Source organism: the organism of the source record quoted next, unplaced genomic scaffold, assembly GCF_019419815.1.
Source record: "Pyrus x bretschneideri cultivar Hongxiangsu unplaced genomic scaffold, Pyrus_bretschneideri_v1 Contig48, whole genome shotgun sequence".
In the NCBI taxonomy this organism is placed as follows: Eukaryota; Viridiplantae; Streptophyta; class Magnoliopsida; order Rosales; family Rosaceae; genus Pyrus; species Pyrus x bretschneideri.
In genome coordinates this window covers 696,589-712,426 of record NW_025999785.1, presented here as the reverse complement: position 1 = coordinate 712,426, position 15,838 = coordinate 696,589, and the positions used below count along the sequence as shown (strand labels likewise).

The 15,838-nt window shown below is 38.8% G+C and overlaps 1 protein-coding gene across 1 annotated transcript; it reads left to right on the top strand.

The window, feature by feature from the left end:
• The first annotated feature begins 9,768 nt into the window (after window positions 1-9,768).
• LOC103968113 (GDSL esterase/lipase At5g33370) lies at window positions 9,769-12,862 on the top strand. The gene is made up of 5 exons (XM_009381451.3): window positions 9,769-10,092; window positions 10,288-10,415; window positions 10,590-10,832; window positions 12,000-12,252; window positions 12,435-12,862. The coding sequence occupies exons 1-5, from the start codon at window positions 9,861-9,863 to the stop codon at window positions 12,665-12,667; spliced, it is 1,089 nt and encodes a 362-aa protein (XP_009379726.2). The 5' UTR covers window positions 9,769-9,860; the 3' UTR covers window positions 12,668-12,862.
• The last annotated feature ends 2,976 nt before the right edge of the window (window positions 12,863-15,838 follow it).

Below are 15,838 nucleotides of genomic sequence, written 5' to 3'. Positions count from 1 at the left end.
AGTGAATTTAAAAAAAAATGATGAATATATTATAAAAAGTATAGTTAAGTAATACACCATCTCTTTATCAATTAAAATACTAGGGATGCAAATGTACAACATCTGCACAGCTATGATCTCCTCTTTTCCACCATTGTTGAGTGGTTCTCATAAGTCCTCACATGCGACTCTTGGGACTCATGGATGGTCCATACATCAATGCACCCCTGTTTGTGAGGACTGCTTTTACTAGAGAGGAAATACATTGTGGTATATGATCTCTTTAGCATTATGTAACTTTACAGCTTCTAGGGCCGAAGGATGAGTGGGCGTATAGATGGGTTTCACCATTGGGGGTCCTATCGGCTAAGACCCATATTATGTGCTTCGGTACAAGATATTTAAATTGTTTATATTTTGTGACCAAATTCATGTCTCTAGAAATGTGAGTTATTTAGACTTGTAGCTTAAATAATTGAGAGTGTTTATACTTATAGTCATGCACACGTAAAAGTCATGTATCAAAGTTAAGCTATAAGGCCAAAAGATATTAAATAGTTACACAAAATGCAGATCGCTTTATTCATTTTATTTTAGACAATTTGTTATAAAACTCAATTTTCTTGATTCTTTCGTATGAAAAAGGATAAGTGTGGGACTATGGATTCTCAATCCGTGACAGCACCTAGGGGATTGGAATGACCAAAATAATTTGTGTGCAAATGAAGACAAACATAGCTCTTCATATCGAACCCTAGATCGAGGTGGTTTGTCACACTCCAGAATGGTAAGATGGGTTTGATTCCGTCGAGGAGATTGCTTTGCCTCCGGAGTGTTTTCTTTCTACCTGATCTCACGTATTCAACGTTTTTTTTTTTTATAGAAAAAAAATATCGAATTCTATCAAACACATTAATTCTCAACTCAAAAATGAAAATTTTTGTTTGCCATTTTTATTTTACAAAACAATTTCTTTAAAAAACGTTTAGTAAAATTTTATAGAAAGTTAGATTTTAATCCTTAAGTAAGATGAAGTTTAGAAAAATGTCTTATACAAGATTAAAAATTGATTTTAGTCCTTAGACTCTATTTAATGTCAGCATATGTATTCAATGTCTCTTTTTTTATTTATAATTTTATAAAGTTTAAATTTTATGAAAATATTATAAATTTTAATTCTCATTATGGTAAGCATTTGATATAAGAAAATATTTTTGTAGAGATTTTTTCGGTATTTTCATATTTTCTTATCTGCCACTAATTCATTACAATATATTTAAGTATGAACATTTTGGTACACTGGGTTAGTGTGACAACCCGTTCCAAATTTTACATTTTTATTTTATTTTAAAAGCGTGAATTTACGAAAATGCCCTAGAGGCAAAGATTTTGACTTACGTTAACCATCGTCTAGAGAGACGTATGACTTATTCTTTTAACATATTCTCGTAGTACTCGTTGGTGTGAACGCATAGGCGAAAGCCGTTTGCGAGTCCGGATTATAACGGTATAGTTATTGACGTTTGAAAATGGTTATTTAAAGTTTAGTTATAAATTATTTGAATTCCCACCTTGTGGGAAAGTGGCCAATTAGATTTTAGGCACAAATAGGAAGGAATAATCAAGTATAAGGTTAAGGAACCAATTAAAATTAGAGGGAGAGGGTGAGACCCAATCAAAAAAGAAAGGGAAAAAAAAAAAAAAAGGGAATGCTTCCCATGCCCAACTCTATGTGACCACCCATTTTCCAAGCCCAATTCCGACCAACTCCGGTGAAGTTTTTCGACGCCACCACCACCATCTTGAAGCTCTCATTCCCCTCTACAAAACTCATCTAAGAACCACCTTGATTAACCATGGTATATGGCGGCTGGAGGCCACGAAAGTCGACGAAAATCAACATTGCTTCGGCCACTCTTTTCAAATTTTCGGCAAATCAGCAAAGCGATGGCCGATGCCACCACTTGGACTTTGTAGCCCATCACCCCAGGAGAAAAACCCAACTAACCTTGACCCCTTTGGACCACTGTAGAAAACGAATCGACGCCGGGAAGCTTTAGGCACCCGCCAGCTTTGTGGACAAAATTGACCATTTTTCGTCCACATTTGGACTTCATGGCAGGTATGAAAGTTGCTCCTCTCACTGAGATCTTCATTTCTGGGAAGTTTGAGAATTTTTGGAAATAGTTGAATTTTCCGGCGAGTCGGGATGGCCGACGGCCACCCACGGTGGCGCGTGGCCAGTGGACCGTCAATACTATTTTTAGGCTATGTCGAATGTCTGGAATTCATTTTTGATATTTGAATGACGTAGGGTGTTTGTTGGAACCTAAATTCATTATCATACGCTACTTAATAAAAATATGAATCAACGATTTGACCGTTGGATCGTCATCAAAATTGGATACATTATAATACGTAATATTTAAATATCATAGAAATTTATGGATCGGGAATCCGACATAGGGATCTTCCCGAATTGGATTTGTAAGTTAGTAAAATAAATGTTCATGGCCACTTGTTTTGGGCAATTGACGGAGATCCGACCGTTGGATCGTAATGAAATTTTAATATGTTATTCTAAAAGTATAATGTGGATCTTTGGAAGTTGTGGATTGAAAATCTAATATGCGGATCTTCCGGGTCGAGTTATACAAAGTGTAGATCCTACCGTTGATATTTGATCGACGGTTGACTTGTGGTCAATGAGTCTCAAACTATTTTAGAATGTCCTTGATGATGTGTTTTACGTGAATTACGTATTCTATTGATAAGAGTTATGAGATGTGATTCGAATTGGTCATAGGCGCCAATTATTCGGGACGCCTCAATGTGTGCGCTAGAGAATCATAGCGTGAAGTCCAGGTGAATGGATCTTTTCCTTTTATCGTACATATTATTGATAGTTCCATTGACACTTTTAAATTGATTAGGTATATTACCTTCATATAATTATTGTGAATACTTGAAGTACTAATATGAACTACGAATGGCTTGATCTCTGTGTAGAGTACGTAAGCAGTCTAACGAGACGTTAGATGCAGCCATAATATATTTGAGACAAAAGCCTTATTTGGGAAATTGAGTAATGTGAAGGAAATTGGTAAAGGCAAGTTTTAGTTTTGTAAATTAGTTAGTTAAATTAGTGTTAATTGGGTTTGTCACAGATAATTATCTCTGAAAATAAGTAGTTTGAGAGTAGGGCGTTATTGATTGTACATTTTACACCGTATTGTATATAATTGAAAATGCTACGACATGGTTGAGTATTAGATTGCATCATGGTATATCCATATATATATTACTTGCACATAATTATTGGGAATGCTTTGAAGTGCAAAGGTAAACGCAGGATACCCAGGTAAGTTCAAGTGAGTTTATGGTATTAGTTGAATCGATGGAGTTATAGCATGACTACATTTATGTGTTAGGCAACTTCGATACTGTCGTAATAGTTGCCAATGAGTTGTATATGTTATATTGAGATGCATTGAGAGCTGATAAACCTACAACTCGGTGTTAGTGCTCCCGTCCGTGGTCAGGGCACAGTCCTTCACGTGATGTTCACCTCTCATACCTTACGCTCACCTTGGACTCAAGGTAGGTGCACATGTCTGTCGTACAGACCACTATAGGTGGTTCCAACTCGTAGCTGACCCGCGATTATTCGTCCAATCTTCACTTGATTGTAACACTTTAGCGTACTTATTTACACCAAGTTCTGTCGTACAGACCACTAGAGGTGGTTCTGACTCGTGTGCAGGGATGTTTGATGAGCTATAGATTAAGTCATACAGATCACTATAGGTGACTCCCGACTTGTATGCTAGTAATGATTGATGAGATATGGATACCTACACCCCGATGTTAATGCTCCCGTCCGTGGTCAGAATACAGTCATTCACGTGATGTTCACCTTTCGCACTTTACGCTCACCTTGGAATCAAGGTAGGTGCACAGGCCTGTCGTACGAACCATTATAGGTGGTTCCGACTCGTAGGTGACCCGCGATTATTCGTCCAGTCTTCACGTGATCGTAGCACTTGAGCGTACTTATTTATACCCAGTCCTGTCGTACAGACCACTAGAGGTGGTTCCAACTCGTGTGCAGGGATGATTGATAAGATATGGATAAGTCGTACAGGTCACTAGAGGTGATTCCCAACTTATATGCTAGCATTGATTGATGAGATATGAGTACAGTCGTACAGGTCACGTTAGGTGATTCCAGCTAATGTATCATTTTATATTGATTAAGTTCATTTGACCTACTTGTTAATGCATTGTAGAGTCTATAGACATGGCATACCCGTGGTTTTGACCATTTTTGAGCATGGGTGGATATATAGATGTAGATATATATATATATATATATATGTAGTACTATCCTATAGAAAATGATAAAGGATTTACAGTGATGGGTTATTACTATTAGAAAGGTAATAATTTTAAGAAGCTTGGTTTTACTGCTTCCTCACACTTTCTGTTTTGTACCCCTTCAGGTTTTAACTGCTGAGTTCGTATCGACGAGGATATATGGCTAATCTTAGTGTTGGTGGCTACTTTTAAGGGTATGATTCTTACCCACATTACTGTACTTTACTTATGCTCTGATATTGCGTGTGAAATGGGTTCGCTCCCACTCATAGCGCATTCTGGTATTGAGACATTTTTAGGTTCAAATTTATTCACATTTTATACACTATCACACTTTAGGGCTTCGTCACCTTCCTAATGTCGGCCAACACAACTCGATTTGGGGTCCTAGTGGACATTCCGGATCGGGTTGTGTCAGTTAGTATATTATATTTATGTACGGACATTTCGGTACACTAATTTAGTATAATATATTTAGGTACCAACATTTCGGTAGACTAGTTTAGTATCATATAGTTAGGTACGGAATTTTCGGTATGTTTTTACATATTTTCTTACGTGTCACTAATTCATTTAATATATTTAGGTACAGGCATTTCGGTACACTAATTTAGTAAAATATATTATGATACAGACGTTTAGGTACGCTAATTAGAGAAAGTTAAATAAGATTAATGAATTAAAACGTGTATAATAATAAATTTAAAATTTAATGTAATAACATTAAATAATTTATCTATTAAATATGAAAATACAAATCTAATTTGAATTTGAATTAAGTACACATTAAAGGAACTAAATCAATATTCAATCTAACACCAGATTTTTATTAAATTTTAATTTTCTTGAAGAATTAAAGTTCAAAAACTCCAAAATTTTACTAGATATATGAGCCCTAATATCCGGCCGTAAATTTTTTACATAATTTGTCGAACGAAGGGGATGAAGGGATTCTTGGTAGCCTTAGGAATTTGGTGGGTACAGCGCCCAATAGAGAGGCGCTTAATTATTACCAAATATCAAGCCTACATTGCCACTCAAAAGCAAGCCAAATACTGTTTGGAATTGAGATACTTTTATAAAAAGTAAGTATAAAAAAAAAGTTGAGCTCAAAAAGGCGTTTGGTAAATACTTAAAAACAGCTTATTTTCACAGTTTTGCGTGAAAAAAAAGCTGAAAACGTGAAACAACAAAAATGAGCTTATTCTCACAGTACAACAGAATTAGTTTTTTTTTTTTTCAAAGCACAACAATACCAAACCAGCCCAAGGACCCACCATTTCCATTACCTTTCTTTTGTTTGTTAGGCAATTGAATTTTGACAAATTGGGCGAATTTGCTCATTAGCAAAATGAAAACATTGTTTAACATGTTAAACAAAACCACAAGAAACTTTTGTAACTCAAGTGGTTAGGAGTGTTTATACTCAAACTTGAGATTTTGTGTTCAAAATTCAAATCTCTGGTCACTCCCCAGTATCGCTTATATTAGAAAAAGAAAATATGTCAAACAAAACCAAGAACATAATTGTACGTTGACACGATCTGGCCATCGGTATAAAGATCGATATCAACAAAAGTTAATTTTACCAAGTTATGAATTTTACACTCTCCCCTTTGTACTTGTTGGGAATTTAAGGGCCTGAAAAGATTGGTTTATGGTTATATTACTTTGGGAATCTATGGAAGATCGATGTCTGTTTCCTGGCCAGTTGGCTGCTTGTCTCTAATTAAGCCATGCCACGTGAAGGGTTTGTTGCAGATGAAGCTGGGGACAATATTGTAGCAAATATCTTTGATATATATATATATATATTATCACATAGAAGCTTACCAAACAATTTGTTATCATTTACTCAGCTAAAAAAATCTGTTAGGACTTCCAAAACTTTTTGATTATCGGTTGTAACCAGAAATTTATTGTGATTTGAATTTTTCATATATAAAACGATATTCTTCACTAAATATTCATCTAACTATGAGAACTGAGATTCGAACTGGGATACAGAGAAGCAAGCATTCTACTATAATCAACCTGGCGAAGCCCAAATTTGTATTGTGAGATGATTTGTATTTTGCACTTAGAAAGTTGGAAGCCTTACTTTTGTTACAAGTAACCACACCAATTCATTGAACTCAAGTTTGCATGGCTGCAGATATAATCTTTACTAGGGCTCTAGCCTATGATCTGATTCTGCTTTTTCATTAATCAATAAACACATGTCTAAGAGGAGGTTTCAGTAGTGGACCAAAGGCTTATATATGAATTCTGCAGAAGCTGATGACAGATAAGTGCTTTTGCAATTTGCACTTAAAAAACAAATTAAATGGGGTTGTCGCTTTTGCTGCTGTTGTTACTTGAGTGACACTTAAACGACAAAGATGTAAACAACATTAGTTTATACTCCATCATCATCAATCTTCATACTTGACTTCTGAAAAAATTCGATCACTAGCAATCTAGCACGGTCCAAATCGCGTTGACGATGAAACAAATGACTCTTATTTCACAAATCTTAATCAGATGTGACAAATGTCACAAATCTCATATCGTTTTCTTTGTAAAGGAACATACTTCCATTGTTTGGCAGTCTTATTACACAGATCTCATTTTAAATGGTGCGTTGTTCACAAATCTTAATCAGATGTGACAAATCCCATATCGTTTTCTTTGTAAAGGAATATACTTCCGTTGTTTGGCAGTCTTATTACACAAATCTCATTGCAAATGGTGCGTTGTTAGGATGCTTCTGAGAGAGGCCCTCAATTTTGTCTAAAAGGCCACAATATACCTATAATTTCCACAAATAGTTTAATGTACATTAAGGTGACATATGAAGTGCCTCTTGGAGGTAGATAGATCAAACCCCACCTTATTTATTTAGGTCACATGGCTTATTTGTCTGTTGCTTTTTTCTGTCCTCTCTTATAACCAGTGTATGAATCATAGTTGGGATGAGAAAGGGCTGACCCATTTTATCTGCTAAAACTAATTATATATTAATTTAGCAATCTATAAACCTGCCAAGATATAATTAGATAAATAAATAGATTTAGAGAGTGATGGACATCTTTAAGTTCTATGTTATCAACATATTGATTAGCATTTTGCAGACTATGATCCAGGGAGGTCAAATGGCTATGACAATGGACCTTATAAGAATCCAGCCTTTAAACCAATAAAAGCAAAACTGCAGAATCATTAAGAGGAGAATAAAATTCTGACATTATTGTGTATTTCAATTCCTCTTTGATTGGGGGATTAATTCTACCAATCAACTTGTTGAGTATCCCATTTTTAATTGTTTTATCACTGTTTAGGTCACCTGAATAGAAAGATAGAAAGAGCATGGTGTATCTAGTTACGTGACTGGAGAGATTGAAAGAGAGGGATGAGACTTTTCAATTGGCTTATGACAACTTCTTGTGTATCCCATTTTTATTTGTTTTATCACTGTCTAAGTTAAGTGAGGAGAAAGATTATGATATATCTAGTCACGCAATGACAAAGAAAAAAAAAGAATACATCACTAATTGCACCCAAGTTATGCTTTTGAGTTAACTTATGCTACATATCCTTAATTGTACGCAAATTTTTTTTTTTTTCATTTGGCTTATGATACAACAACCTACAGGACAAAGAAATGACTTTCCTTACGCAATGGTCTATTTGTTTGGATTGCATTTGGTAAATGACTTTTTGCACATCTCACGTATATCGGGAATGAAATTTTTTGCGGACAATTAGGCTAACATGGGCTTGTCTTCTCCAGCTTTAACTTGGCATGATCCTCCTCCGCCAGCGGCTCGTGTTGCATTGTTTTTTAACTATGTTTGCTTGTTTGGCTACCGTTTCTCAAATTAATATACATCTTGGCATCCAATTTTATCTCATTTTCTTATTTTTTTTCCCTAACTTTGTGGTGTTATTTTTTTTCCCGTCATCCCCTTCGTTCGACAAATACCCCTGCGGCGACGAGGCACGGAGAAGGGGGTCTTATTTCACCGGAGTCGAAGCTCCTCCGTTAGAAAATGGTGGGATTGGGGAGAAAAGAGATGGGTCTATAGACTAGTCATGGAACTGGGGAGGTGAAATTGTGAGGGGGATTTGGGTTTACCGAAAAAGCATGATGATAGTATTGGTAGAAAACTTGGATCCCTGATGAATCTATTTTCAGGAACTCAATTCCCGCCTCCAAGTCGAGAATCCAATTCCGGGAATTTAAGGAATTGTATTCCGAAATTTGGGTGGGTCCCACATGAATGTTGATTCCCTGTGGTTTGGTAAATGCTGGAATGACTTGGCGTTTGTGCAATTTCGTTTCCTACACTTTCATTCCGGTTTGCTAAACAATGCTGGAGGAGAGATTTTTCAATATAATTGGTACACGGGATAGTACACCACGTGTTATTATGCTAATGGTGAAATACGTGTGTTAAAAAGTTAATAATTAAAAAATAAAAATTTCAATTTCTATAATGACACGTGGTGTACCATCTGTGTTCCCTTCACAATGAAAAATTTCTCGTACTGAAGGAGAAATTTTTCATTGTTACCGAAACACAGATGGTACATTACGTGAATTTATATAAGTGGAAAATTGTATTTTTTAAATTATTAATTTTTTAACACGCATATCTAACTATTTATATAATAACATGTGATGTACTATCCCGTATTTCGATCACATTAAAAAGTTTCCCGTGCTGAAGGCATAGTACAATCATTGCTGAATGACAGATTATTGCTGAATGACAAATGATATCCTCGTTATACATGTAGCAGAATTTTAATTGATAACATAGGAGACTGTACCACCGTCCCAATTTTTGAAAAGTATAATTTATTGAAGCTGAAACAAGTAGGTGGAAAACAAGCAAGCAGGGATTGACTGTGAAAACATCTAGGGAATTTTAACAAAAAAAAAAACAACTTCCAGTACTATTTATTTTAACGAAAAAATATATTTGTACATTAAAAAGTTAATTTTGGTATTATTTATTTTGCCTTTTATTTTATCCTTATCGTTAAAACTCAAAATTTTCAAGCCCATTTTATTAATTTTCCTAAAAATTTAACCCAAATTATCATTTATTGTGTGAAAAGTGCAGTAATTTGCATGCTAAAATTGTCACCTCACCTACACCAGAATTGCCAACCTAACAACGAAACCCATGCAAAGTAAGTTTTGAACGTAGCACAACTATAGGTCGTAAATAGTGAATAACTACTACATGCTAGTGGCTGCTCAAATAATTCTCCAATATTTAATTTAACCTAACTAAGCCACGAGATTTGCATGTTTAATGGTACTCCTGGATTCTAATCCGCTGGAGGTAGAGCACGCCATTAATATGGTACCAAACAATTGAAGCAGGAGCACTATATAAAGCAATAAGCTCATTCACTTCCCAGTAGAATAAATTAGAGGTTAAGAGTGTACACAACAAAGTACACATTTGAGTTAGCTGCAGGTGCGTGAGAGTTCTTAGAGCCATTTCACAATGCATACCATTTTTGTTTCTTGGGTTCTTCTAGGTCTGCTTGCTGCTTGTGCTGGCCGTCAAGCCGAGGCACGAGCTTTCCTCGTGTTCGGAGATTCATTGGTGGACAGCGGCAACAACGACTACTTGGCCACCACTGCCAGGGCTGACTCCTACCCGTATGGCATAGATTATCCTACTCGCCGACCCACCGGTCGTTTTTCGAATGGCCTTAACATACCAGATCTTATCAGTAGGGTTCCTACGTACATTTTGTATTATAATCTCTTTCGGTACATGTTATATTATTATAGCTTAGTATATATCTTACCACCAGGGTCCCTACGTACATATTGTATTATAATCTCTTTCGGTACATGTTATATTATTATAGCTTAGTGATTATATGTTTATTGTAACATATTTTTTGCATGATATGCATGTTTAGGCGAGCATATTGGCTCAGAACCCACGTTGCCCTATTTGAGCCCACAACTCACTGGACAAAACCTACTCGTTGGTGCCAACTTTGCTTCTGCTGGGATTGGAATTCTCAATGACACTGGATTCCAGTTTGTAGGTCCTCCTTATCCTTATTATTAATTCACTTTGGCATCCACTCTTTTAACAATTAAAGTATACATATTACATCCTATACTTGCTGTTTCGCTTTTCAAATTACCATAGACAATTAATTAACAAGCAGACTTTTTAATCTTAGCAATTTCCAAAAATGCTATATTTTTGCAGCTCAACATAATCCGAATCTACAAACAACTGGAATACTTTCAGCAATACCAGACTAGAGTGAGTGCTTTAGTTGGACCTGAGCAGGCTCAGCGACTTGTCAACGAAGCACTTATTCTGATTACCCTTGGAGGCAATGATTTTGTCAACAACTACTACTTGGTGCCCTTCTCTGCTAGATCTCGACAATTCTCTCTCCCGGACTATGTCGTCTACCTCATCTCCGAGTACCGCAAAGTTCTAGCGGTAACTATATATGTGCCTGATGACTTTTATGAAGTGTTAGTAATAACTCCGTCATTATTTTTGTTACTGCTAATGGTTGCACTATGTCACTATTTTTACTTCAGCATTCTTACCCTTTTCATTATTTAAGTAACATGATATGCATAAAGAAATGTTCTCTTTCTACCAAGTAATTATAAAATACATGGTCTTTCACTATTGAATTTTATATCAGAGTGAATGACAATATACGTGATTTTAATATTTTAATTGATATTAAATTTAAAGGTGATGAGCGACTATGAATCCTTGTTCATCAGGTGACAAACAAAACATAACTCCCATATATGCATACCAGCCTCTTGCCACATGCCTACGCGTATGCCATTTTATTTTATTTTTTATTTTTTTTTTATGTTATAACACATTGTTTTTTTTCACTTATTAAAAATAATGAACATAACCACCTACAGTTTCATTATGTGAGTTTTTTTTTTTTACTTCTTTTTTTCCTTAATTTTTGAAATCTTAATAGGAGAATAGTAATTTATGTATTATAAAAGCTTCATCATTATTACATTCTCCCTTTGTATATGTAGATATTCATACATAGAGAAATGGTCACAAGAAAGTTAGGATATAGATAAGAGGAGTAATGCGACGATCGGGGGAGCAGGGAGTAATTGGGAACTTTGGAAGACATATATGCTTGGTTGGTGTGACCAACAATCAATATGACATTTTCATTAGGGAATTGTTATTAGCACTCCAAAAATCTCATTTAGCACTTCAAAAATCTCATTCTACACTCCAAACTTTCTATATTAGAAAGAAAGTGTAGAATGAGATTTTTGAAGTACCAATAACACTTCCCTTTCATAATATATCAGACTGTTCACTTTTATTAGACAAACCATCGCTAGCGTAAAGTTGTTTACTTGCTATCAATACAAGTTAACACATGCATTTCATTCGAAATCATATCTGGCAAATTAACAAATAAGTGGGGGGAAAGGTTTCGAGGTTTTGAACGACAACCCAGAGCTCTACATACTTTTGAATTTTTTTTCTTCCCTACATTACCATGAATAATTCCTTTCTATGTAACTAGCTAGGTCAACATGTTTCAAGCTTTACGTGCTTTTTACAATATATGATTTAATTTTACTTTATATTTTTAAAATGCAGAGGCTGTATGAATTAGGAGCTCGTAGGGTTTTGGTGACAGGCACAGGGCCACTAGGGTGCGTTCCAGCAGAGTTGGCTCAGCGCAGCAGAAGAGGCGAATGTGCGGTGGAGCTGCAGCGAGCTGCTTCCTTATTTAACCCACAGCTAGCCGATATGGTCAACAGCCTGAATAACCAAATTGGCTCAGATGTATTTATTTATGCAGATGCATTTCGAATGCACATGAATTTTATCTCCAATCCTCAAGCTTATGGTACGTACGTCTAATAAGCTACATAACATCTAATAACCTTATGGTATGTACTACGTCTAACAAGTTACAAGGAGCTCGTAACTTATTTGGCTAAGAGCACACGACGTCTTTCTCTTGCGTGTGTTTAGGGTTTCAGGTTCCAGCCCCTCGAATTAATGTTATCTGGTGTGCTTGCTTTGCAGGATTTGTGACTTCAAAGATAGCTTGCTGTGGCCAAGGACCCTACAATGGCGTCGGACTCTGCACAATTGTCTCCAACTTGTGCCCAAATAGAGATTTGTACGCGTTTTGGGATTCATTCCATCCTTCTGAGAAGGCAAACAGAATTATTGTGCAGATAATCCTTACTGGGTCCAACGAGTACATGAATCCAATGAACCTCAGCACTATTTTGGCCTTGGACTCTAAGACCTAGAACTAGTTCTAGAACTACAATGGGCGTGTTTGTTTTTCTATCGTAAAACTTTCTTCATTTTCTCAATGTGTCTTCGTTAGTATTGTCCATTTATTATAATTTTCCTTATGTGGTGGAAAACGTTAGTGTGATATTGTTATTTTGATTTCAGTGGTTCGACTATTGAATAATTTCAATTTTAATTAGCTTTGTCTTTGTTTTGTTCCCTCCCTCTCTTGTCATAAACCTGTTGACCACAAAAATTACAAAACCTACGTGGCGCGCAGGCCGAGTAACTAATGAGTTAACTACGTCCTTCGGTTGAATGCGGGGCGTGCCAACTCGTCGGCCGAGCTCGGCCGAGGAGTAAAATGTGATGTCGCGTTGGGTGCGCTATCGACTTCTGTATCTTGCGATTGCGACCGAGGAAGGAACGCTCTCGGTCTCTGGGTTCTATAGCCTGAAGACAAGGCTACTAATTCTACGGAGTTCACAGGTCGTCGGACCCTGATTCGGTCACTGTGATTATATTCGTAAGAGTATAAGCACGCCGAATCGAGACCAAACTATATGGGCACAGGTACTCGAATGTGATGTATGTCTTGATGGTAAACGTAGTTCGGCCGTCGGAATGCCGAACCCTGAAACTTACTTGCGAGTATCCAATCATAAACTCACTCGACGTTCAATACGCCGAGCAATGCAACTCGTAACACCCAACTATGCCGAAAAGGCTTAGTTAGATGACCTCCACCAACAAAGGTTCGAAAACCCTTCTCGGCCGAGACTTAGATAGATAATCGGTCGACCTCGACGCAGTGCTGTTTATCCAAACTGAAGGTGTTTCTCGGTCGGCTGATTCTGCGGCGGCAGTGCTGTTTATCCAAACTGAAGGTGCTCACCGGTTGCTTCCACAGTGCTGTTTATCCAAACTGAAGGTGTGTCGGCAGGAAAAGAAAAGGAAAAATCTCAAGGTGTTTGAGAGGTTTTGCGCAGGGCAATTGTATGCTGATTGTGAAGGGTCTTTTTCTATTGCGTAATTTCTTGTATTTATAGCACCTCGCTCCTTGATTCCCATTCTGATTTGGATTGGGAGTCCTTGTCCCATCTCACCTTTAACTCAAACAATCTCAGTCCTATTGGGATTCTGAATTCTCCTACTTTTGAGGTTTTATCCCTTGCCGGTCGAGAATCCTGGTTGCATCAGGATTTCCTCGACCTTTCCTCGTTTATCTGGACTACTTAAGATAGGATCTGGCCGACCCTGCCAGCTGGTCCGAGTCTCATTATTTGGCCCATAGCATGTGTTATTACCTTGGGCCGAGCACATCCTGCTGCTCGGCCCAATCATAATATTTTGGGCCCAAACATTGCCCCCTCGCTTCTGAGGTCGCCGACTGTCACTCTTGGTCGGCTCTCGGCCTTGAAGAAGCGAAAACATTTATTGCTTTTCTGGACCTTACTTCATTAATGACCATTATTCCTGCATATTTATGAGACATGATTGCACCTTCCTCGTTGCCCCCAACGCGTGGCCACGCGTCAATTCTCCGCCGTTCTTAAAAGCTTCAATCATGGGCCTCGAAACCGTGCACTAACTGAACCGTCTTATCCTCATTAATACATTGAACCTGTCGCCGCACGCCATCGTGCGTCCTGGATCTTCGCCCCCTCGATCCCATTTTCGCAGGTTCCCAAAATATCCGAAATGATTGCAAACTTTCCCGGTTAAATTTCCCCCCACTTTTGAACGAACACTTTTCGAATTCTAATGCCTTTCGAAATTCAGTCGTTTGATCTTCTATTTGAAAAGCCTATAAATACCCACATTTTACTCTATTCGTGTCTTACGCTTTCAGAAAGAATCCAGACTCAAATTTCAATCATTCTTGCTTGTTCAAACCAACCCTTTAATTTTCCTTCCTGCAATCTTTCCAGTTCTTCCAGATTATTCTAATGGCTTCCTTCGTCGCGAAACTTTCCGAGGAGATCAACAAATGCAAAGACTTCATCGATCGGAGCACCGTCAAGACGCTGCGATTCGAAGAGGACATGGCCACCACCCACCAGATTCTGGGTCCCCTCTTTAGAGACGCCGTGCCATCGTCCGTTACTGACCTGCTCAAGGAGCAATGTTTAACACCCCTGCTGCAGGGGTTCGACTGGTCCAAGTGGACTCTGGCGCGGCCTCAGGGAGCCTGGCCCTCGACCACCACGGCTTGGGCTGCCTGGGTCGACCGGATGAGCACCTTCTTCTCCAAGGAGTGGAAGGCCCTTGGCATCTATGATGCCATTATGCTGTCAACCATGGAGATTGCCATGGATAAGGAGCTGCTCCTGGCGGCCATGAGTCTATGGTGTTCGGCCACCAACACCATGGTCTTGCCTTTCGGCCCCCTCGGCCCTACAGTCCTCGACGTCTCGGCCATCCTTGGGACTTCCCCGACCGGCCTTCCCATTGAAGCCGCCCTTTCTGGATACCCTTCTCCTCTCGACCTGAAGGCGCTATTCGACGAAAGGGCCGTCGAAACACTGAGCCGGGGCGACCGGGAGCCCTCAATGGAAGAAGTTCACAAACTCCACAAGAACTTCTTCAATTACAATACCCTCATTCTGCATTTCGCCGGTCGAGGCGAGGAGGGCCTGAGGAAGGGAGAGCACGAGGCCTTCCTCTTCTACTGGTACAACAAATTCGTCTGTTGTACCAGGTCGAACAAGTGCCTGGTGGAGAACATGCCAGTGGCACAGGCACTGGCCAATGGTCGCTTGCTGGCGCTCAGTCCAGCCATACTCGCCAACCTCTTCCGTTGCCTGGCTGAGGCGACCATTGGCAAGATTGACCCGCACCAGAACGGACCCCTCTGGGTGTTCCAACTCTGGCTGCAGGTCTACTTTTCTACCCTTCGACCGGAGGTTCCTGCCCTTGACCGAACGGCCGCTCTCGGCCCTCAACTGGCCTCACGACCGGCGCCTCCCCACCGAGCTGACGAGGTCTTCAGACACTTCTTCAGCCTCGACGTCCTCTCGGATGACGAGTTCCTGGTGTGCCGGCACCAGGAGTACCCTTCCTCGCTCGGGCTTCCTACGGCAACGTGGGCCGCGTCCGAGGATGCGGACATTCGTCAACGATGGGGGTCGTTCGTTGTGGCGCGTGACCTCCCACTGGGTTGTGATACCCGCCGAGCGGGCTGG

Excerpts from the sequence above, each read along its gene's own strand:
- LOC103968113 (XM_009381451.3), top strand. The coding sequence starts at position 9,861 with ATGCATACCATTTTTGTTTCTTGGGTTCTTCTAGGTCTGCTTGCTGCT. Across the intron at positions 10,093-10,287 it reads TAACATACCAGATCTTATCA|GCGAGCATATTGGCTCAGAA; the intron begins GTAGGGTTCCTA and ends ATGCATGTTTAG. Across the intron at positions 10,833-11,999 it reads AGTACCGCAAAGTTCTAGCG|AGGCTGTATGAATTAGGAGC; the intron begins GTAACTATATAT and ends TTTAAAATGCAG.